This window comes from Acromyrmex echinatior, chromosome 18, assembly GCF_024713525.1.
Source record: "Acromyrmex echinatior isolate Ae372 chromosome 18, ASM2471352v2, whole genome shotgun sequence".
In the NCBI taxonomy this organism is placed as follows: domain Eukaryota; kingdom Metazoa; phylum Arthropoda; class Insecta; order Hymenoptera; family Formicidae; genus Acromyrmex; species Acromyrmex echinatior.
The window spans coordinates 7,171,407-7,195,214 of NC_141869.1; the positions used below are offsets into that span (position 1 = coordinate 7,171,407).

Sequence of the window (23,808 nt, forward strand, 5' to 3'; positions counted from 1 at the left end):
AAAACCGATTTCATTATGTATTCGTCTCATCTAAATTCTCTTTATTTACAAATGACATGCAAGGAATTTCAACGAGCCATTTCTCGTTTATGACGTTAAATAATTAATTTTAAAATACGTAATTTTCTTTCCTCTTTCCTGAACAATATATATTTTTTTACTGTATATTTTTTACTTGTGTCGTTTTCCTTGCAGGCTCGGGATAGTGTAATATATCGCTCTCTTACTTCAAAAATGACACAACTGTAAAAACGTGAAATTCGAATTTTTAATTCATTAAAAAATCGTCAAAATATCGTTACACCGCAAAAAGGATAGTTTTTTTACGGATTGTGAAACGAAAAAAAATGTGACATTTAACTAATGTTAAGAATATTATTCTTTTTGCTAGTATTATTTGATTAGTCAACGATTTTCAAGTTGAAAAATAGTTTTCCCCTTTTCTAGATAACTTAATTTTTTGGAGTTATTGTCACTTTTGAATTAAGGGAGCAATATCTGCGAAAGAAAATTTTGAGGGAAATATAATCCTTCTTTTGAATAAAATAAAGAAATACTTGTTAAAAAAGGAAACTTGTTTAATAGATGTAAAGCAAGGCAGACACAAGCGATATATTTTTCATAAGCGCGTTTCGTTCGGCGAAGTTCACGAGTGCGGTTTCAGGAAAACGGTGCACGGGATTCTTATAATTTTACATGACGTAAATTGTAGCCAGTTTTATAACGTTATCAGTAGAATATATAACTGTTTTGCGCCATATCGTAATTTCAGGTTTATTCTCTTAGTTTCGCAAAGTTTGAGATTAACGAGAGTTGTCGTCGAAAACTCCGTTTCAAAGATATCGCGCGGATATCGCGCGCTGAGAAGTAAAAGGTAGCCGTTTAGAATACGTTTACGGGCGGGCTTGATGCGTGCGATCGTGGACGGCCATTACCGGAGGGGAAAAAAGATTTTCTGCCTCGTCCGTCAGCGCCGTGCGTGCGCTGTTACAGGTGGAAAACGGTTACAGGTAGAAAATCCGAGCGCGTTGATACTTCACGCTTTTATTCCATCGTGCGCCACGCGCTCGCGCGCGCGCGCGCGCGCGTCCATTTTTTCATCTCGTATTTTTTCATAACTTGCCCCCGAGAGTGCGTCGTCCGGACGAGAAAGTACTGTCGACCCTTTTCAAATTGTACGCCCTAGCCGTGTTCGATATTGAAGATTGGTCGGAAAATCTCAACCTCGGGATTGCCGCCGTTCAACCGATATTGCGATTATCGATCATTCGCGAAAAAAGTCAAATTTCCTTATGTAAATCTCTCCGACGACTCTTTGACGGGGGTCGAAATTTTTCCGTCCTCGGAACAGCAGAGGGTGTTAGTATACTGTTTGCAGTTAAACAATATTACGTAGTAAAATTTATAGTCCTCCCCCAGCTCGACCTCGCGCGCCCTTACAATGCGCTCTCTCGCCCTACACTCGCAGGGGTGAAAGTATCAACGATATGAGAAATGCGGACGTTATGGCCAGTGCCACCCCCGTTGCCGTTCGTCGCCCTCGTGATGATCCATGGCTTAGCGAATACTGTCCTGTAAATATTTCTCTTTTTTTTTTTAAATGACGTTTTGATTTGCGAAAAAATCAGTAGAATTGCTGTTGCATATTTGGGATAAGAAACGACGTTTTTCTTTAGAAAACTAACCGGAAAATTCGACAGAACTCGGAAACCACAGAAAGATTTTACTGAAATATTTGAAAATTTTACTATAGATACAGATCTGAAAATAATTTTGTCTGCACCATCAAAATAATTATGCAGGATGCTTAAATAGCTGATAGCTGATAGCTGGAATATTGAAATTTATTGCACTATTATTAACGTATAAGCGTTCTGTATAATTATTTCGATATAATTTTTCGCTTTAACAAAATTATTTTTCAGGTCTGCATCTACCTAAATTTTTAGATATTTTAGTAAAATTATTCCGTATAATAGGAAGAAAGCTTGCAGTTGTTGTAGGCGTAACGTACGTATTTTGTAAATACGCCGACATCAACCATGTTACGGTAACATCAAGCTTGATATTACATATTTGCTGTTCGAGTAACAGCAACTAAAGTTGTTGCGACGGTAAATGTAAGTCATACATACGTATTCGCGCTTTTACAACGGCCCTGTATTTTCGCTGCAAAGTATACAGAACATCATTCCGCTGTTCTGGCAACTAAGTTTCTATTTGTGCAATAAATTCTAATAGAATTGTATAGAAAATAGATGTCATCTCGGCGATATTTATTTTCTACAAATAACCTTTTATGAAATTCTTACCTAACTTTTATTATCATGCAATAAATTGCGATGGAATTTGTAAATCTGTATGAATCTTGATAAATAAATTACATTTCGAGTTTCTATCCACGATCGAACTTTTTACTTTGTATTTTCCGAGCTTTATGATCCCTTTGGGATTCAATACTACCAATTTATCTATTCGCCTAACGGGCGCATACGCGAATAATTTGCATGCACGAAAAGAACAGTTTTGTTGAAACATTTAAAAATTTAGCTAGATAGATACAGATCCGAAAATATCACTTTATTGGATTATATCAAAATAATTATGTAGGATATTCAAACTGATTGTTAAATGTTAAAAATTTTGCCGTTCATCATATTTGAATTTTTCAATTTTCTCTATTTTGATGATCTCTTTTGATGATCCACAAAATTATTTTCAGATCTGTAGCTACCTATATTCTTAAATTTCTTAGATATATTGCAACAAAATCGTTCTTGCTGATTATTAGAATGTCAAAACTGTTTGCAGCATTGTTCATCGCGTTTGAGTTTTCCGTGTAATTATTTTGATAGTCTAACAAAATTATTTTCAGATCTGTGTTCAACAAAATTGTGTTCAGATCTCCAGTTAAATTAGATACTTTAGCAAAATCGTTCTTTCCTTTCGCAGAAACGCGTGGAAGACGTCTACTTAAAACTGCAAAACGATTAATATTCGCACAACCTTAGCAATAATGGTCGCATATCAAAAGAACGAAGGAAAAAGTCGCAGTTCGACACGCGGAAGAATAACGCACGCGGCCGCCCATGGCGTGTTTATATGCGCTGCGGACCGTAAAGGACGAGCGATATTCCTTCATCAGAAAGCCTCGCGGGCGTCGTTATTCGTTCGCATATATCCGACTCATTCGCCGTTCGGCATTGCCACCGTTACCCCCGTTTTTTTACGCTTCTAATATCGCGCATACAGTTTTACACCCACCCCGATCTGGCAAAGGGATGCGGCCAGGGAAGCGAGTATGGGGCAGCGGGTTTCGAGCGGGGACCGAAATCAAGTTAGGGACTACTCTGCATTCTTTACGACGAATCCGCAGTACGTCGGTAAATCTATGTATCGAGAAAAGCGAATTTTCCGGATTTATTCTTCTAACGAGACCGATCCGTTTGCGATTTTTTATTTTTAGTATCATTGCTATAATTACAGCTGGCGTTATCTCTACTAAAAGGAAAATTTTCATTAATCCTTTCTCACGGTTTTATCATCGCTTTTCTTTTTTAAATGAACTGTGACGTAACAGGCATATTCAACGATGAGGAAGTTCTTTTCTGGAATTTTAAGTAATCTCTTCGAAATTTGAACTATCTCTCTCTCTCTCTCTCTCTCTCTCTCTCTCTCTCTCTCTCTCTCTCTCGCCAATTCTTAAAACATTAAATAGTGCTTGCCGATTTCTATTTGATTAGATATTGCTATAAATATACAACGGTGAAGAAATTCTTTTCTTGAAATGATCTTTTCAAAATTTGATTGGACATTGATTGCGTTTAGTAGAAAAAGCAATTTTGTGATTGTAAGATTCTCTTTAATATAATTAATTATACATTTAGATTCACAATGAGAATCTAAGAGCGAAAACTAATCATATTAAAAACTCTTACAACAGTTACAAAACCTGCTTTCTCCATCAAACGCAGCTATAAACTTTCGCTAATTCTTAAAACATCAGTTAATAAATAACGCCTGCGTCGCTAGCCGATTTCTGATAAGATATTATGCTGAATATTTAATAACCAAAAAGTTCTTTTTTGAAACTTGAAATGATCTTTTCGGAGTGAATGTTATCTTTCGCTAATTCTTAAGACATCAACAATTAAATAATGTTTGCCGATTTCTGCCTGAATAAATACTACGCTGAGTTATTCGCATCTTTACAAATCTTAGGAAATATTCTCTCGATTTAGCATAAAATTCCACAGAATCACCCAACGCAGTCGTTAACAGGAGATTTTTAGACAGTCGACCACCCTAAAACGTAACGCTCGCTATTACCAAAATTCGAGTTAATAGCCAGTTAAGGGAGTCCGGCCGACGGGTCTCTCGTAAGGGTCGAACGCGGAGGACCGGTCTCTCTTTGTAGCCTTAATTCAATTAAAACCGCCATCTTTCCCGGCCGGCACACCGTCGACGTCGTGCTCATAACTCCGTTATCGAGGCACGACTGCCCAAATTCGATCGTCAATACCGTCTTGTTGGCCTCCAGGACACGGCAGACGGTAAAACCGCGTCGACGTTTAATAATCGTCCGCTCTTTGCATCCCCAATTACGTTGCCACGTGCCGCCGCCAGGAAAAGAAAGGGAGAACAATCCTTTGGGGTGCGGCTCGAGAGATTGTTGTTAATACGATGAATAATCTACTGGGCTACTCTCCCGGTGAATAGGCCGATATCAGAATAAATAGTGGAGGAGAGTCCACCCGTCGCGATTGCTCCAGAGAGTGATATTACTACAGCAGCAGCATATTTAAATAGTCAGCGAAGATAGCCGTTTAAAATCGCGATCATATACTTCTACTTTGGGATATTGCTGTAGCGATGTAAATATTTCAATACAGTTTCTATTACAGCCATCTACTTCTGCAACTATGGATGTCTATTCTGAGTCTACTTCCCAAACTTCGTACGTCGAAAAGACGTTCGCGCTCCTTTCTTATTTTAGAAATAATTCAAAGACCATAGACCTTCTTTGTGCCTTGATAAATATTCATTATTACGCTACCAAAAAAGATCGCTCAAATACTTACCGTTTCGTCTTACGAGTTTTCGCGTCATTAGTTTTTACCTCGATGAATTAGCGATTCTAAAATTGTTATGGACAATATGTGCTAAAAACGAAAGATTTCACACGTGATAGCTTTTGAGAAATGTATTCTAGACTCGGCGTAAAATATCATTCATTCGTCAAACTTACGGCACTAATTTATTACAGCTGTCTCCGAGAAGAATGCCGCGAGTAATCGACCTGTGTAATGTGGTGTAGCCAGACTCATTTAGAAGATACGGTTAGAGCGCACGTTTCTACTCGTCCGTCTCGCCGCTATCAGGACAATCGTTATTGTGCGCAGGTGCAATAAGATCCTTGCACTTAATGTGCGAGAGACGAGAAGTTCAAAAACGCCATTCATGTCTGTAGAAGTCTCTTGACGCCGCTACCGCCAGCGTCCGTTGAACTCACTTACACCAGCTGTAAAAGAATAAATTTATCCAACTTTTTTCATAGAGTCCGCGAACTAAACGCTACACGCTTTTTACATCTCTATACGTATCCGTGAAGGAATCGAGTCGAGTCTATTCGAGCTCATCTATTTCGATTCTTGCTTTTTACTTGAAAGAACTTGAAAGATACAAATATTAAATCCCCATTGATTTTAAATTTTAAATGCTTCATCAGAGAAATTACTAAAGACTTCGCATCGACGATTGCATACCATTTATCTTCTGAAGACGTTCTGGAACCACCTAGAGATATCGTACATCACTTGGATCGCGCTCTCAAAAAATATCTTCCCGTTACCCACTCGTTTAAATCTCACCGCTCACATAGGTACAACCTACTTTCGTAGGGAACAGATCGCGCGATTCTTTCCTAGAATGCATTGATTCGTACGCGATATCTGCGGAAAGAGAGAGCACCGTCCCCGTGATCGTCGTCCACGTCGTCGTCGACGTCGTCGTCATCGTCGTCGTCGTCGTCGTCGTCGTCGTCGCGGTACTCTCCACCTCCGCTCAGCGATACTAGTATAACGACAGAACAACCACCACCACCACCTCCGCCATCAGCAAAGCGCGGCCTCCTCTCATCATCATCAGCGGATCGCCGTTTCGGGAGGCCGATCGGTGGGCCTCGCCGGGGCCGATGCCACGAGAGAGAGAATTCTCTCCTTCTCGGACGGCGAGACAAAGCGAGACGCGCGGTCTCGCGGGAGTCCGCGGGAGTGAGAGAGGCGGTTATGAGGCGGTCTCCGGGGGCGGCGCCTGTCGGCGCGTCCGATCGGAAGGCGAGCCGCGCGATTGGCCGGCACTACCGCGGTGCGAGGGGAACATGAGGACGCGTGAGGTACGGCGGTGGGCGCCTCCACCCGCGCGGCGCGCAACATTGCCGTCTCCTTGCCGTGGTACGCGCGTCTCTCTCTCCCGCTGCCTGCCGTTGCTGCCGCTACCGCCGTCGCGTCGCGCCGCACCGCGTCCTCACGCGAAGCGAACGCGCGGCGCGCGATATCGGCCGCACCACCGCCACCGCCGCCGCCACCGCCGCCGCCGCCGTCGCCGCCGCCGCCGCCGTCGCCGCCGCCGCTGCCGCCGCCGCCGCCGCCGCCGCCGCCGCTGCCGCTGCCGTTGCCGCTGCCGCGAAGCGCTGCGCCGCGCACGGTGCCCACCACTGCCGTTCGAGCGAACCGCCGCCGCGTTGCTGGCCCTCTCAGTCGCGACGCGCTCGTCACGGGGTGCAGATCGTACGCCGTTCGTCGCTTCGACACCCTTCGCCGCGCGCAGCACGCGCTTCTCACGCGGACTATCGTCGCCGTACGTCGCGCGGCGTTCATCGCGTCCTGTATTCGTATCCGTACTATTCGTAACGCGCGATCTCGTCGTGAAAACCGTCACGTTGTCGTCGTGATCGTTGTCGTCGCGTTTCGAGGTGGTTGGTGGTGGGTGGTTTGACGGTGAAATCTGACTTTTTCTCTCGGACGACTCGCGCCTCGATACGATAGACGTTTCGGTGAGACTGAGATAAGTGTGACAGTAGTTAGAAACTGTTGAAAAAAATAAAAAAAGAGAGAGCGAGAGAGAGAGAGAGAGAAAATACAGCGAAAGGGATAGCAAAGATTAATAATTAAGTGTGCCGCGTGGTGCATTCAAGTAGGGACGTAATTACCCCCCTACCCCTTTATCAGGACTGTCCTGATCCCTCGAGAGATTCCCCGTCGTGTATGATGCTTCGTAGGGAGAGACAAGGCGAACTCTAATTTTTTTGGAAGCGGTGGGAGTGAATTCAGAGAGTACTCGAGTATATACATATATACATATACACGATATATTGTGAGCCACGTTTTCGGAGATAGGCTGAAACGATGTTCGACCGCGACGTCCCAATGGGACGATGACGCCCGCGTCGGTTCGCGTCTGACAGGTCCGCGCACGTTGCCACGAGGCGCGCGGATAAGGCTCTCGTACTCTTCCCGCGTAACTTCGCGCGGAAGGAATCTGAAGGTTTTGCGTGTGGCTGTGCATGTGTGTGTTGCAGATGCGGTCTCGTTGCTGATCCAATCAAGGTGAACGTTACCGAGAAGCAAAGGCGAGACGCACCACGAGGAGGCGACTGGAGGAAGAGACGAAAAGACGAGGAAAATCGGTGGAGAAAACGTAAAAGGAAAAACTCGCCTGACGCCGGTGACGTAGAGGAAGCCGAAGGCGTTCCTCTTCGAGAGAGACAAGACAAGCAGAAGCTGCATCACGTTCGATCATGACGCAACAAAGTGGAGCTGGGTCACCCCAGCAGTTCTGTCTGCGCTGGAACAATTATCAGACTAATCTGACCAACGTCTTCGATCAGCTCTTACAGAGCGAAAGTTTTGTGGACGTAACCCTGGCCTGTGACGGCCATAGCGTTAAGGCCCATAAAATGGTCCTGTCAGCCTGCAGCCCGTACTTTCAGGCGCTCTTCTTCGACAACCCCTGCCAGCATCCTATAGTCATCATGAAGGATATCAAGTGGCCGGAGCTCAAGGCCGCGGTCGAGTTCATGTACAAGGGCGAGATTAACGTCTCGCAGGAGCAGATTGGACCATTGCTCAAGGTCGCGGAGAGTCTCAAAATCCGCGGCCTCGCGGATGTCAACAGCGAGCAAGAGCTGACGTCCAGGCCGAGTCTGGAGGAGGTTGCGACCGCGGCGATGCAACGGAAGAAGCGTCGCCGGATATCCGGTGATCGCTCGCCATCCGGTAACAGTCCGGAACGTGTCGGCTCCGGCAGCATCGGCCCCGACGACGACGTCATCGGTAGTAACATCATCGTGCCAGAGATTCACAGCATGGTGCCGTCGACGGCCAGCTCAACCCCGAGGTCTCTCGGCTCGCCCAGCACGCCCAGTATCTCCGTCACGCCGCAGATCAACCTGCAGGAACTTCCGGTCTCGCTACCCTTACCGCCACCCCCGCCGCCACCACCGCAGGGACAGCAGAGCTCGCACCCCCTGCCGACCCACCACGTGCCCGGCCACGTGACTTCCGGTCCGCACGCGCCCGTCAACCACCTGGGCGCCCACAGCCAGCAGCTCAGCGTGCAACAGCAGCAGCAGCAGCAGCAACAACAGCAGCAGCAGCAGCAACAGCAGCATCATCAACAGGGCGCCGGCAATCAACCCGGCGCCGACGACCTCGAGATCAAACCTGGCATCGCGGAGATGATTCGGGAGGAGGAAAGGGTGAGTCGAGTTTTGTTTACCTATGATCGATCTGCTTCCTTTATCTTCTTCCCTATCCGCGTGGAGGATAGTTTATTACTTGAAAATTGATTGACGTTGCACTTCCGATAATAGATCAATGTCTCTATGCGAAAATTATTAAAGTAATGATTAATGCATTAGCATGCAGAACGCTATTGATAGCGTTAAAAAGTACCGAGTGAAAAAGTGACTTTCCGTAATTTACGAAAGAGTTAAATAAAATCTGTGTTAAAGGTTAAAAAGATTCGAATGCATAATCCTCGTTTTCTAAACGTGAGAGAAGCTTTTATGCATAATTGTTATATCACAGCAATACATTCATGCCTGTGTGTCTGTGAAAATGATTGCTGAATTAATCTTATCGACAAGAGTGATACTGTTCCTTACGATTAATCCTTTTTCTCGGGACGTACATTTGTCTTTGCACGCGTCAGTGCTAATATGTAATTTTCAATGCAAATTGAATTGAACAACAAGAATTCCGTAATTGCACGGAGTGTTGTAATTAGAAGATTTTTATGTTCACGATAACGTCGAATCACTCAGATATGTATTCCGATGAGCTGAATGTAACTTTCCTGTTTTTATCCCGGTAGAATATTACTTCTTATGCCGAAGATAAATTAGTAGAAATAATATGCAGGAAGAACAAAAAATCATCAGAATTATACTTGCTTGTTAACGAGAATAGGATAAAAACATCATTTCCGTCAGAAGTAACGTTAGATCTTCAAGAAATATATGCAAAAATGTATAAAAAGATTGATTAGTTTTCTGCGAGATAATAAATGTACTAGATGGAAAGTTCGAATAAACTCCAGATATATTAGAAATTTAAGAAGTTCATTTTTAATTTAAATCTCGATGCATTATCAAGCTGCTCTACAAGCCTAATTTTATTAGATGTTGATTGACGTTAAATAAACGAGCGAATAAATTTCTGCGTCGTAACTGGGAAATTCGCGCACGCGCATACATTTCAATTTATTCCAATATTGGATAGGATAAATACGAGTAAAAGAGAAATATTCCAATATTTGCCCAACATTTAGACATAATTTGGCAACGCGGGTGGGTCAATTAAAAGTTTCCTCCGCCGGTCAGAAACGCGCTACGGCCGCGAATTGAATAAGAAACGTCGACGTTTCTCTCCCGAGCGAACTACCGGGCGAACTTCTCTCTCTCTCTCTCTCTCGATCGAAACTTTCGCGCTTTCGGAGTGCGGTTAACCCGAAATAATCGCGCGCGGGAACGTAATTTTCCCGATAGAAAACAAAGATGTTTCTCTCGTTGACCGGTCGTTAACGAGAGCATGATGGGTTCGCGCCTCATGTCATTAGAGCGCGCGTTCGTCCTCGTCAAGGCAATCGACCACGATTGCCACGATCCTCGAGGAAGACAACGGCTGCTCTCCCGTATAATTGGCCGCTCTTTCGACGGAAAAGTCGCAAAGCAGACGCACTCGAGACGCGGGACGACCGCGTCAATTATACGAGACGCCGGACGAGTTTTCGCGCCGAAACCGGTCGCGCGAGAAGGGGTGGAAAAGCGGAAGGGGTGAAACGACAGAGGGAAAGAGAGAGTCCCGCGCGCTTTTCCGCGGACGGAGGTGGAGGGCCATCCCAATTACCCGGCGATTGGCTTCGACGGTATGCGCTAATTGAGAGTATCAATGAACGTCAATGAGCGCAGTCAATATTTGGCCGGGGTGCATCCGGCCGAGCGTTTTGTAACGTTCTTTTTGTTAAAGCGGATGACAAATATTGACCGCGCTCGTTCGCGTTCGCGCGCGGACGTGACACAAACACTCGTGCACGTACGCACGCACGCACGCATGCACGCACGCACGCACGCATGCACGCACGCACGCACGCACGCACGCACTCATACACGCCCCCGCGCGCGCACGCCTGGGGTATCGACTGTTCTCGTTAATTACATCGGGACGACGGTGTCTCCTGCATTATTTATCGTCCGCTACCGGTGCAAGTTATTAAGCGTGCGGCTAGTTACAAGCCGTTTTGTAACTAGCACGACGATCACAGGACGTTGAGAGCAGGTCGTGCACCGACTTAGGCCGAACAGTTAACTTGGCTTGACAAAATATATTCTCTCTCCTCTCCCTCATCCTCTCTTTCTCTATGCTTTCAACAACGCTCGCGTTCATTCCCTACCGCGCGCGTGTAATTATGCCACTTATTGTACCAATAATACGATCGATGTATGGACTGCTCGCTATCTTGATTAAATTTAAAATTAAAGTGATCGTATACATATATTTCTCTTGTAAAAACTGTTGTCTAGAATTCCACAGTCGGAGATAATCAACACTCTGATGCATTATATTCAAGGTTTATCTTATCCAGATATGTATATATTACGTATATATTTTATAATTTACATCGACAGCTACGTTTTTACGTTGCTTATGTAACATAATCCGATAAGTGGGATAAAAGTCTTAATATATGAATATCTAACGTTACATGAGAATTCTGTATGAGAGTATCGAGTTCCAAAGCTAATCGGAAAGTTAAATAAGTTTAATTATTATCCTACTCGACGCCGAATGCATCCGCGATCGACGCAGCGGGATTTATTCGTTATATGGATCGGCGCCTTCACTCGGCGTGTCTTACTCGGCGTGCATCCAGAAAACGAACGTTCCAAGTAGCGGTGAAACTTAATTCGTGCGAGCACGTTTAAATTTTCATCCGGGGATTTTCGGGCGTAGATATCCGAAGAAGAGTGAAAATATCGGACGACGCACTGGAAGAAAAACTTGCACTTGAACGAAGGACACGCCGCGCCGTTTACGAGCGTTTACGCGCGGAAAAAGCACGGAGCAAGACTGACTCCGCGCCCGTCAGTTGAGTTCAATCTGGAAAATTAAAGTGAGCGACCAGCTCGCGCGGCATTATTTTTTTTTTTTTTTCTTTTCCTCTCTTCTCAGGGCGCACACGTCGCCGAGCCCCCGCCGCACACACCGTGACGTAATCCGCTATACGTATATAATGGTTATAACATTCCGCGGAATTCCATTATGTTAACGCAACCACGTTCCAATTCTCTGGGTATGCCTGCCTGACTGCCTGTGTGCCACGTATCGTAAATGCACGCCGTTGTAGTATCGCAACTATTCCGCAGTGCCTTTCCGATTAAAATACCTAATTGATGCGGGCGAGAGGAGCCAATGGCGGATCGCGGAATGCCAAGCCGCGAGAGTGCTGCCAAGCACCGTCGACATGGAATTTTTTTTTTTTCTTTACGGGACGAATAAGAGAAAGAAAGGCAAAAGAAGAGGGAGAATAATTATACAAGTAGATGAAATGAAATAAAATGTAATTATGCAGATTACAGTAAATGGACGGAATGCGTCGCTATTTCTAAGAAAGAGAGAGAGGGGGGGGGAGGGAGCGAGGGAGGGAGGGAGACAGAGAGGCTGAGGAACTTGTAGAAAAAGAGAAAGCGATGTTTTCATTTATATAAACAGTATATCGGTATTAACGTGAAAGTTCTTGGATTAATTTATTCAAGATAAAAAGAAATGCAAGTTATAAACCACGAAGGAAATGATGAAGTAAGTCAGGAGAAAAAGTGCGGGCGAATAGTGCACGAGATGCTCGTTAGATTACTGACTTAAGCGCCTGAGAGTTTTATTCTCCTTAAATCTAATTCTAATAACTTTATATTCTTCATTGAGGAACGAAATTCTCGAGCGTACGGCCGTTCCTGGTTTTGCGTTCGTCAAGAAGAGTTTCGTTGCCGAAGGTCGGTTTCTCGATGACGCAAGTCTTATCGCCAAAGTATACGAAGTGTTTTTTTGAAGTAGAGAAGATTATTTATACTTTTTGGAAAGAGATATTTCTCTTATATACGTATATACGTACATAAAGTACAGGGTTTAAAGTTCATTGTATATATAAACACGTCGATGATGAAATTACAAAAATTTTATCGAATCCTATGATTGAATTTCTAATGATAATATCCAATTCTTTATTGCGATGTATTTCAATGAATGTCGTGTTGACCAAAACGACCTCGTCTCTTCTCTCTTCAACGTGCGAAATTATAGTACGTGTGTAACAGATTTGTCGATTATTACGACTGGTATTTCACTACTAATAAGTTTCGATATCTTATTGGCTATATTTAATTCACAGACGCATTAACGTAAATAATGTAATGAAATATTGCCTCTCATCTAATTTATCTTTCCTAAAAGTAGCGCTCGAGATCTTCCGTATCTCGTTGAAAATTAGGGAATCAACAGGGAGCGTCCTCTGAGTTATGAATCGCCTGCCTCTGGCAAAAACCAGAGACAGTAATTATTTATACTTTGAACGGGCCCCGAGATTCAGAGAGGCCTCCAGACAACGTATACATAGTATTACGCGGTATAAATATAAATTATATTTCACCTGACGCGCGTGGGCCCGATGATGCGTCTTCTACGATCGCTTAATCGTGCTCTAATCGCATCGATTAATCGTGCATGTAATCGTTCACATACTAAAGAACAGGTTTTCGCGATTATTCACCATAAAAAAGTTTATTAAGTAGCGCGCGCGCAATTTAAGATTTTTAACTGATGGTGAAATATGCTGTTTTTATAATGAATATAGCGTTTAATAATTTGACACACTTGGTAAATAAGATTGAATCTCAATAAATTAATTCTGTCAGGCATATTTAAATAAAATTTTTTTAAGATACGAGAGCTTATTAAAAATTAAAAATAGGTAGACGGTTTAAAGATACAAGTTGGTAGATGGGATACTTTGAACAACACAAAAAAAATTTAATTTCAGTAATATTTTTTAATATTAGTGTATTATGTAAATTTATATCAGTTATATCCTTACGAGATAGAGGAATGTAAAAATAATGGGAACTTTAAGGGGATCCTAAAGCCATCTGTATTATCGACTAAATCATGTAATTTTTGTATAACAATGACTTTTTTCCTCTTTTACAAATTCGAAAATCTTTTCCCAGGATTAAAGTATACACATTAATACGTGTCTGTGAGGTGAAGTTTACGTCGAGAACGACGTAAAAAATTTCAAAATTAAAATCTTTTCTAGTCCATTTCTTCCGATATGACGCTCTAGATTTATCACATCGTGACAACATGCTTCATATAAAAGTAGTGTAATCTGTACTTACGAAATAATAACTCACAGTAGTTTATACAAAGAAACAACGTGGAGTTCTTATAATTGGACTTAGATAACTTAGATAACTAAAATTTATGTGTATGTGTGCGATATTAATGTAATAGTATGTAACGATGTGTCAATGACACGTAAATCGTCTACGTGTAAGTCCTACTTACACTATACAAATTGTCTTTAGTATCCCCTTAAAACTTTTGGGCATCAATACTTTTTCTTTTCCTTTTCTCGAACAAAGTCTTAAAGGAAAACTATGGCTGGCCTACCTACTTAAAGATTAAATATCGTTTCTACAATAGAACATACATATTACATCTACATAAGAGATTTTTTAGATTTGAGATAGAAATTGTAAAATAATAAAGATGTTAAAGTAACACAAATTATGCTATGTGATTTCTGGGCATAATCGCGAGGCTCTCTCCGTCGGAAATGGACTACGAAAAGCGCGATGCTCGGGAAGGGTGACGACTAGGGAGAGGGAAGTTAGCGGGCGCATCCCCCGAAAAGTGTACACAGTGTACAACACGAGAAGCAGCAAAGCGTGATCACGCGGTCGGTGGAGCTCGAAAGGGCGGGTCGAAAAAAATTTAATCTTCCCTCGCATTATCCTTTTTGGCAATAACGGCTTTACCTCCCGGCTCGTCCTGCCCTGCCATCCTCGTCCTCCCGTTTCTCTCTTTTCCTCTTTGTTCTCTCTCGTGTTCGGTGACTCGAGAGCGAGAAAGAGAGAGAGAGAGAGGGAGAGAGATGGAGTGATCAGCGGGGAGACCGGCAGGAGAGAACGGATCCCCGACGCGTCGGCAGAGAAAAAAGTCGCGAAACAGTAAATCGTGAATTGTAGTAACCGAGCGCCATTCATCCTGATACACCGGATGTGACTACATATTTCCTTCGTTCCGTTTAAATTAGTGTTTTTGCCCGGCGCGGCCTTGATTGTGTTTTCGCGCGTCTCGCACGCTCTTGCGCGTGTGCAAGTGCATCTCGCCGACAGTGCATCGACGCGCTCGCTCGCTCGCTCGCACGCTCGCGGTATGCATCCTGTGCACTCCTATCGGCAGGCGGCACACAATCGCTGCCCTTTCTGCCCTTCGTTGTCTCTCTGCGTCGTTGCGTACGTGTTATGTACGTGTGTTCGTGCCAGGCGATCGTAACGCGCGTAAAAACGCGCACACGTCGATCGGGTCGCGTTGATCAACGCGTAACGTAAGCGATACATCAGGAGACCGAGAGAGAGAGAGGATCGTCCCGATGGGATTCAAAATTGAAAAGCCCGCCCCCGATGTATTAAAATGCGCGCGTTACCCGCGTCCATCCATCCCTCCCGTCGTCTCGTCTACCTCCTTTCGGCCCTCCGTCCAGAAAACGATCGCGATACGAGCACGGGCCCCCCCGAACGGGTATCGTTCGCGTCGCGCTCAGAAGTCGATTACCGTGCTGTCAGAAGTAATCGAGAGGGCCCCTCTTGCGCTTTTTGACACGTATCGAACGTTGCCCCGGTGATTTCGGGTCTCCGACGTGCTCGCTTTTCATCTACTTCTGCTCCGATATCAGGAAAGAAAACCGATTTCAGAAAAGCTGCTCTTAATTTTATTAAGGCTCGATTTTTCATTTGCCGCTTAACTTGTGGTTAAACTCAAGACGTGATGATGATGTAAATTTTTTTTTTTTTTTTAACCTTTTATGGTTTATCACTAAACTGACAGTTTGATTGTGAATAATTTTTTAAGTTACTGCAAAACTATTAGTTAGATTAACTATAGTTGGAAAAACACAATTTTTTACTCGTTAATCTTATACGTTATCATCAAGTTAAGAGAGGTTAAGACTAAACTGCGAGTTAATAAGATAATGAAAATTGGTTCAAGTGTCGTGTTGCTATGTCTGTTTCTATCAATCTTAATTTAATCTCGATTTAATTTGCTCCGTTATCTTTCCCTAATTCTTAAAAAAAAATTCCTAAAAAAAAAATAAAAAGTTAGTCAAACAAATATAGAGATTAAAGTTAATCTCTATGTTTGTTTGACTAACTTTTTATTTTTTTTTTTCTATATTAGTAAAAATGGAAATGTGTTAAATTATATAAACCCGACTCTTTTAAAATGAAAAATGGGAGCTGATGTTCGACAGCTAGCGATTGCTTGGAATTGAATTCTCTGCTGTTACGTTAGTGAGTTCCCCGCTAGACGTTTATAAGTTAAGAATAAAATGAGGATACAAAGAAAATCACTTTCTTCTTCAACGTGCGTTTTCGTAAGATTAATCGCTTAATTAGAATTAAAATCCTCTTGACGCGCGCTTCCTCTGACGGAGGATTCTTCCGTTCGTTTCTCACGGGTCGACCTCGCACTTATACAAAGTAGACGGCGCTCCTCGACTCTCTCTTGGTCCAGTTCCTGGTTTTTTTTACGCACGCAAGGCGCGCACGCGATGGCCAGGTTTTTCGTAGACACGCGTGTTACGCGACACGGCGAATAGCCGTGGGTCCTCCGAGTACGGCTGGCAGTTTTTTTTCTTTTTTTTTTTCTGGACACACGTCGTCACTCAGTCGCGTCGTCCGTCGCAAGGACGAGTCGGAAGAAATTGATAGCTACGCCACTCTGCTGCTCGCGAGATCTCGAAAGTAGGTAGATGAGAATGGACCATAGCCTCCGCCTTCCTCCTCTGTCCTCTGCTCCTCCTTTCCCGGCATGTATTACGTAGCCGTCCTTTCGCTGCTCGGTGGAGGACTATTTTATAATAAGGGCCGGCTTCACGTAATGGTATGTATTTTAAATATTTCGAAAATTGCCTTCCTAGGAAACTCCTCGCATAATGGCAATACTTGGAATATAATCCCGGGGTAACCGGACCGCATAGGCGCCCGAGCACTTAACTTCTCTCAGTCCCTCAGCCCGTCCCGCTTCGCCACCGAGGGAAGCCTCTCTTCTCTCTCTTCCCTTTCCTCGCCCCTCTTTTTATCTCTTCTCCAAACGATCCTTTTCCCCTTTTTCCATTTTTATTTTTTTTTTCCTCCTCGACGTCAGCGCACCGCATCGCGCGAGTGTTTCTTGTCGCTTTCCTTCCTCGCTTCGGAAATCGTCTCGCTTTGGGTTAACCGGACTGGATATATTCCGTGGGATTTATCTCCGCGGAATCATTGCCGACTGGCAGTATTGGGATAATACACGCAGGATAGACAGTATCTCAGATCCGCTCGCGTTTTTCCTTTCATCTGCGGATTCCTCTTTTCACGATCTGCTCTCACAACTTTGTAATACTCCACTTTAAATATTTTTCCAACGATTGCTCATGTTAAAATTTTCCATTAAAGTTCCTTTAAAATGGAACGTAGAATAATATTTTATTACCTATGTTTCTTTCGTCAGATTTTAATCTTCGATGATAAATGAATTTACAATTTAGTTTCTGTAGTTTTTAATTTTTGTAAAATGTTTCAAAATATAGATAAAGAATTGCTTTCTAATGGCGCTCTAAAAATACTAGTTCGGACTTGATACCATGCCACGTCTAACATTAAGTTTCACGGTATTGGTGGTAATATTAACATCAACACGGTATGAATTTAAAACCTATGATGTTAAATCCGTACCGATATTTTTTAGATTGCATAGATTTTTTTTTAAACATTTTGTACACTGAAAGACTGTCCTACTGAAGAATCGCTGATTGTTTCGACTCTCGTTTGAGAAAATATCTCGGTACAATTTACCTGCGTCATAAAGTTTCTTTACGATCCTTTATTTTCTACACTTTGCGAAATAACCTCGCCTTCTATCCGTTTAGAAGTCAGGGAGTTTTCGCATATCGTGGAATCATCTTTTATAATATTTCTGATGTGAGATAATTAATGAATAATAAATGAATAATTAATGAATTAGTGAATAATATATAATTATTATTTAACGTGAAACGCGATTCCGATTGACTCTCGTTTTTATCGAACATTAACTATCTAAATAGATTTAGAAACGAATAAAAGAATGAATCTCCGAGATAATATCTTCACCGCGAAACAATTGCGGATTAATTCTTATCGACAAAAAAATGGCTGTCAGAGTTATCGTTGGCCCATAAGTGGAGCTCCGCGCGGAAGCTATTGTACTTTCTCAGACACTTTAAGAAATTCGATAAATCGTCCCATCCTTTCCGGAGAGAAAGGGAGAGAGAGAGCTTCGTATCGACGACGTCGACGCTCCATTTTTCCGGAGCAGTGGTTACGTTAAGGCGCATACTGAAAATTGCAGAAGAATTCGCCTCGAGTAGCGGCTCCCGAGTGGTCGGAAAGTCGAAAGTTACCCTGAAATCCGCGGTCTGGTCTCAGTCCCGCGGGAGGCGGCGACCTTCGCGGCGTCGCTCACTCGGGAATGCATTATTTCGCGGCATGGAAATGCCCTCGAACCGGAAATCGATGTCGGATCGCTTAAGTAATACGCCGGGAAAACGCGACCGTTTAGCGTTCCCCGTATTTTCCCCTCAACGACGACGACGACGACGACGACGACAAGCGTTTCAAGCGAAACCCTGACGGGCTGGAGGGAATCGTGTAGGGTAAACCACGATGGGGTTGGAGGAATCAAGTGGCGAGAAAGAGAGAGGGAGAGAGAGACAGGCGGTCAAAAAGGGAGGGAAAAGATCCGCTCGTTGATAAAAGTTGTATGTATGTCCACCCGGAACGTCCGCGGAGCTGTTCGTGAAACATTCAAGCCGAACGACGGCTCGAAAGACACTCCCGCCGACTTGAAATTCCCGCAACGACCTCTCCGTAATAATGTAACGACCGCGGTATACCGTACAACCGACCTCCGCGCGTCTCGCTCTTTATCGTTCAATTCCCCAGTCGCGATTTTCGCGACGGGACCGTGTCCCCACTTTGAATTTCTGTGCCGGAACACGGCATTTACAATATCGACATCCGGAAGGAAGGACGATTATCAACGATTTACCTTGATATCGAATTAAAGAATAAAAGGATGACTCTCATACTCACATCACAGCGATTACATTTAATTTTCCGGAGCTGAAATCTGTAACACATTTACTGATGTTTCTCCTCAATTTAATTTTATTCAAATATACTTTTATAGTCATATTTTATGACATTTTGGTTCTTTGAAATTAATTCTATTTGTAAGACCCATTTAATTTATGTTTATTAAAAGACACTAATTTCAAGAAATCAAAATAACAAAAAATGAGTACTAAGTATATTTTAATAAGAATAATCGAAAAAACCCTGCAATAATTAAGAAAAAGTAGCTTCAGTAATATATATATATATTATATATATAGTGGCATAATGTAAATACATAATTTTTTGAAAAGCAATTATATAGGTTCTTTATATTAGTTGGTTTATCTCATTATTTTGTAGAGAAAAGTACTTTCAGTTTGATTAAATCCAAAATAACAACTTTCAACAGTAAAATCTGTTTATTTTTTATAATTTTTTTGTAAGCAATTATATGGTTTCTTTACATTGATTTATCTCATTATTTTGTTTAGTAGAGGTACTTTTCAGTTCGATTAAATTCAAAATAGAAGCACCTTTCAAACTGTCTACAATAAAATCTGTTTATTTTTTATGATTATGCTTACAGATACTTTTGAGCAGCATAAATTGCAAAATATCACAGTTCAGTTTTGAAGCCACTTTTTGCATACAATTAGTACGATACTTTTTACAGACGTAACTTAAAGAAAACGAATTGTTTGACATTTTTGACAAAGAAATTTATGTTGGTCCAATAGATTCATTCAGTCAACTTCGAAGGATTAACGTTGATATTTCGATGATTGAAATTAAATTATGCAGCTTTTTGTGCATTTTTCTATTTATGTATATTATATATAATCGAGTTGGAAAGATGAGAAACACGCTTTCCTGATATCCGAAGTCTTGGCGCATCCTGATGGACGTATTGCGCGCCCTTGACGTCCGATCAGTTACGAATTAATCTCGGAGCGAATCGCTGCCGTTACAAGAAAGGCCGCGTGCGCGCATTTATCGGGGATCGTTTAATCCCTCCCCCAATTTCTGCGCTCTGCGAAATTTCAGACAAACAGAACGACCGACCGGCCGATTGCGTGCACCAGGTTCGATCAGAAGTGCAACATAGAGGTCCGTTTCTGATGTAACAACGACGGTAGCGGTGTAGAAAAATAGAAAGAGAGAGAGAGAGAGGAAGAGAGACAGGCCTTTTTATCGTTCATCATCACGCACAGTCATCGTTCTGGAAAAATGACGATTTTGTAAAGCGAATTTAGCAATCTCTGCCTTTAACTTCCTTTGGGAATCGCTGGATATTTTTGTTGAGCTTTAATGACTCGAACGTAACTAACGTCTCAACGTTTCACGCATATTATCTCGGTATTTAACTTTACGAAAACTTGCATGGACATTTAGATAAAAAAAGAAAAAATTCAAGAAGAGGAAATTTAATTTTTTTTTAATTCGGCCTCGCGACGAACCCAGGACCGACCGTCGCTTCAGAATTTCAATAACGATCGGGATTGCGCCTATCCCGAAAGAGTTAAAAGCGTCTCATCCCTTATTTACATAACCCATTTTTGCAGCCTCGGCTTTCGAAACGACCAAATTTGCCAGGCGATCTAACTTTTACGATCGCATCCGATTTCCGAGCATACGCGACTCGTTCTCTTTCTCCCTTTCCCTCTCCCCCCCGCCCTCTCTCTCTCTCTCTCTCTCTCTCTCTCTCTCTCTCTCTCTCTCTCTCTCTCCCTCCTTCTCTCTCACTTTTTTTTCTTTTCAAGTTCCGTCGAACGAACGTTGCTGGAACGCTATCGCGACGGCGGGTCGGAGGGTCAGGACAAGGGGGTGGGTTTCCATTTCGAAAATGCGGCGCAGAGGACGGATCTCCGCGCGATGTACGGCGGGCGACAGCTCCGGCGAGCTCGCGGTAAATCAGAAATTATCTTGCGTCGCGTCCGAGTTGCGCTGCCTTTTCCCATCGAAACGCGCATAAATACCGGACCAGAACGAGCGACAGAGACGGAGGGTGGAGGTAGTGAGAGGGAGAGGAGCAGAGGGATCCTTGCAGTCGCGACGGCGTGCACGATGCATCCCGTTCTCGCGTGTACGTGTGCATATGCAGGACGACACGCGTGCACATGCATACGCGCAGCCGTGTATACGGTGTGTCCTGGGAACTCCGTATACTACATGTTTCAGGGAGGGATGATACAGAAACATGGCAAGAATTTCATCTCAATACCTCGTCAGTCGGTTCAGAGAGTCAGTCTCATGATGTGAACAATTAGAGATTATCAAGTAATTTTGTCACCAAAAGAATTGTTCTGAATTGCTTCAATTTTGAATGGATTTTATTTTAATAGGTTTGAATTTTTTCGCTTAATATTGAAATTATTATTAACTTTTGTGATATACATTCGGAAAAAAAAAGAATCAACTTCGAAGAATGCAGAAGAGGAATCGTTCTAGAAAAATCACACATATACGTTCATATTTGCTAAGTAATTCTCGATAATAAAAGCGAACAATTAAGTAAACGTAAAGAATCCTGCTAATTATGTGAAAAATTTGATTGTCGGCGAAATGAGTAATTAACACTTTTTTTCACATATAATTTAACTTGTAATAAAACAGAAAATGTTGCAGACACAAGACTCGATAATTTTTTGAGCTATAACGTCAAAAATGCTTTGTGACCACAAGTTTTACACTTTTAATATACCATTGCTTATAATCTATCCATTATTGAGTCTTGTGTATGACATCTTTTAATCATCACATTAATGAGCACATAATTGATCAACATATTACATGTGAAAACCAATTCATTTCGCTACATTTTTATATAAATAAGTATAAGATCCTTTCGAAGAAAAGATATTATCTTATTGCGCTTCGATAGGTATCGTAACTTTCTCTTAATGAACATCCAATGAAATTCCATCGATAATGGCGAGTCTTAATAATATATACAACGATTCGCTATACGTTCGTCACCTCTCTTCATTCCAGCTGACCGTTCCACACTTAAGATTTCGCGGCACTCGTTCTCGGACACCCTGTACAGTCGCCCGTATACGCACACAGACACACTTAGAGCTCTGTGCACGCGCACAGCCGCCCCCGCAGATATATATTAATACGTGGACTGCACGTCGCGGTACGCGCGACTTGATGGACGGATGACCGGACCATTCCGCAGATTGCTTCGCTCCCGATTCCGACCGGAAGGAGATTTATAACCTCTCGTCGTTATCTGCGCGAGCGAGCGAGTGAGCGGACTGACGAGAGAGCCGTACGCCTCTCTACCTATCTACCTCCGCTCCTCGTTCCGCTCGATCAGCGATCGATCAGCGGGCCGCGCGCGCGATCACTCGTCGTCCTTTGAACTCCTGCCAAAGCGCGACGGGGACCGACGAGCGAGGATGGTGGAGGTGGAGGAGGAGGAGGAGGAGAAAAAAAAGAGTTCACCCCCGGTAGATGATAGCGCGACGCGTTCGTAATTTTTTCTCCCGATCGCTTTCGGGGGGCGCGGTACCTTTTACGCGCGCGCGAAGCTAACTCTTCCAAACGGAATTCCACCACTACCGATGGAGAGTTGTGGCACTTGAGCTCTTCGGCGTGCCGCCGAGCGATACGCCGAAGAGCAAAATAAGAGGGAAAAAAAACAAAAACAGGAAAAAAAAAGAGGAAAGAATATTGAATAAGAAAGCTCTCCCGCAGGCGATGTAACGCCGCGTACGCTCAAGTTAGTTACTTATCGGATAAATATAGAAATATTTCTTCCTCCGTTGCGCAACAAATGATAAGTAAATATTTCATAAAAAGCGACGTTGATAGCGATATTTGTTTAATACCGTGCCTCATAGCCACGTACATCACAGTTTTAATATCGTGAAATATACAATATTAAGAATATATTTTAAACATTTCAATATTTAACCGATATATAATTTCATACTCATTTAAGAATAATATCGCGGTTCTTTATTATTTGATATAATTTGACGAATCTTGAGAACATTCTAAAAATAAAATGATAAGCAAGTTTTATTTAAATTGTGATAACTTCAAAATAAGACATATATGATTTATCATTTATGCATATTTTTTAATTAATTATTTACAGCAGTATTAAACAAGTTAATTAGAGCAAATAAAAAATTACTATGTCACGTTTCAAGTCTATAAGTATCTAATGATAAATATTAATTTTGTTATATTAGACTCCTAAAAACTATCCCTATTTTGAGTTGCGATTTTGCCCGTTTTCAATTCTTTTCTGTTTTCTATTTGAATTCAAATTGTATTATATCACTTCCTGAGAGTCAATGTATTTAGAACACAAATAACACGTAATACGAAATTCACAAAATTTCAACTCGTGTTATTCTCTTGCGAGGACGATATATAAATTATAATAAGGAAGTTACTCACTCCGCAGTTGCCATGGCGTTGTCCGACGCGTTTCTCTCCCAGGCCTCCTCCTTTCAAATTCCTTCGTTGCACTCGCATAATAGTCACTCGCGAAAGTACGATTAATTACGAAGCACGCTAATCACGCCAGAATGCGACGATCACACGGCGCTTTGCACGGCACTCCCGGTGCTATTAATCGCATACAACGCGTTTACTACGTCGCGAAGAACAACGCGAGATATTTGCCTCACGAGTGGATCGCCTCAATGCGAGCTGTCGCTAATTAAACTCGCTATCTGATAATGTCGCGTTAATTTTAATAATCGCAGGAAATGATCGTGAGACGACAAACACGATACTTGTCGCTAACGCGAAACGGTAGTACGATGACACATGTAGGGCTGCCTCGTCGTCCCACAAGTGTCGGTCGCACAAGT

General features: G+C 42.8%; 1 protein-coding gene and 1 long non-coding RNA gene across 10 annotated transcripts in view; one reads left to right on the plus strand and one right to left on the minus strand.

Annotated features, from left to right (window-relative positions):
- LOC105144775 (uncharacterized) overlaps positions 1-6,391 on the minus strand; it is a 47,474-nt gene extending 41,083 nt beyond the window's left edge. The window contains exons 1-3 of one of the 8 annotated variants that reach the window (XR_015548199.1): positions 5,766-6,386; positions 5,249-5,521; positions 5,082-5,162 (exon numbers count right to left, since the gene is read on the minus strand). This is a non-coding gene — a long non-coding RNA (uncharacterized LOC105144775). Of the gene's footprint in view, positions 1-5,081; positions 5,163-5,248; positions 5,522-5,765 lie in introns of all 8 variants that reach the window. The other 7 variants (XR_015548198.1, XR_015548197.1, XR_015548200.1 and 4 more) reach the window with 7 other exon arrangements.
- A 295-nt stretch (positions 6,392-6,686) lies between these two features.
- LOC105144778 (protein bric-a-brac 1) overlaps positions 6,687-23,808 on the plus strand; it is a 336,295-nt gene continuing 319,173 nt past the window's right edge. For both annotated transcript variants that reach the window (XM_011053920.2, XM_011053924.2), the window contains exon 1: positions 6,687-8,758. In XM_011053920.2, the coding sequence (XP_011052222.1) occupies positions 7,799-8,758 (960 nt within the window). In that variant the 5' untranslated portion in view covers positions 6,687-7,798. The remainder of the gene's footprint in view (positions 8,759-23,808) is intronic.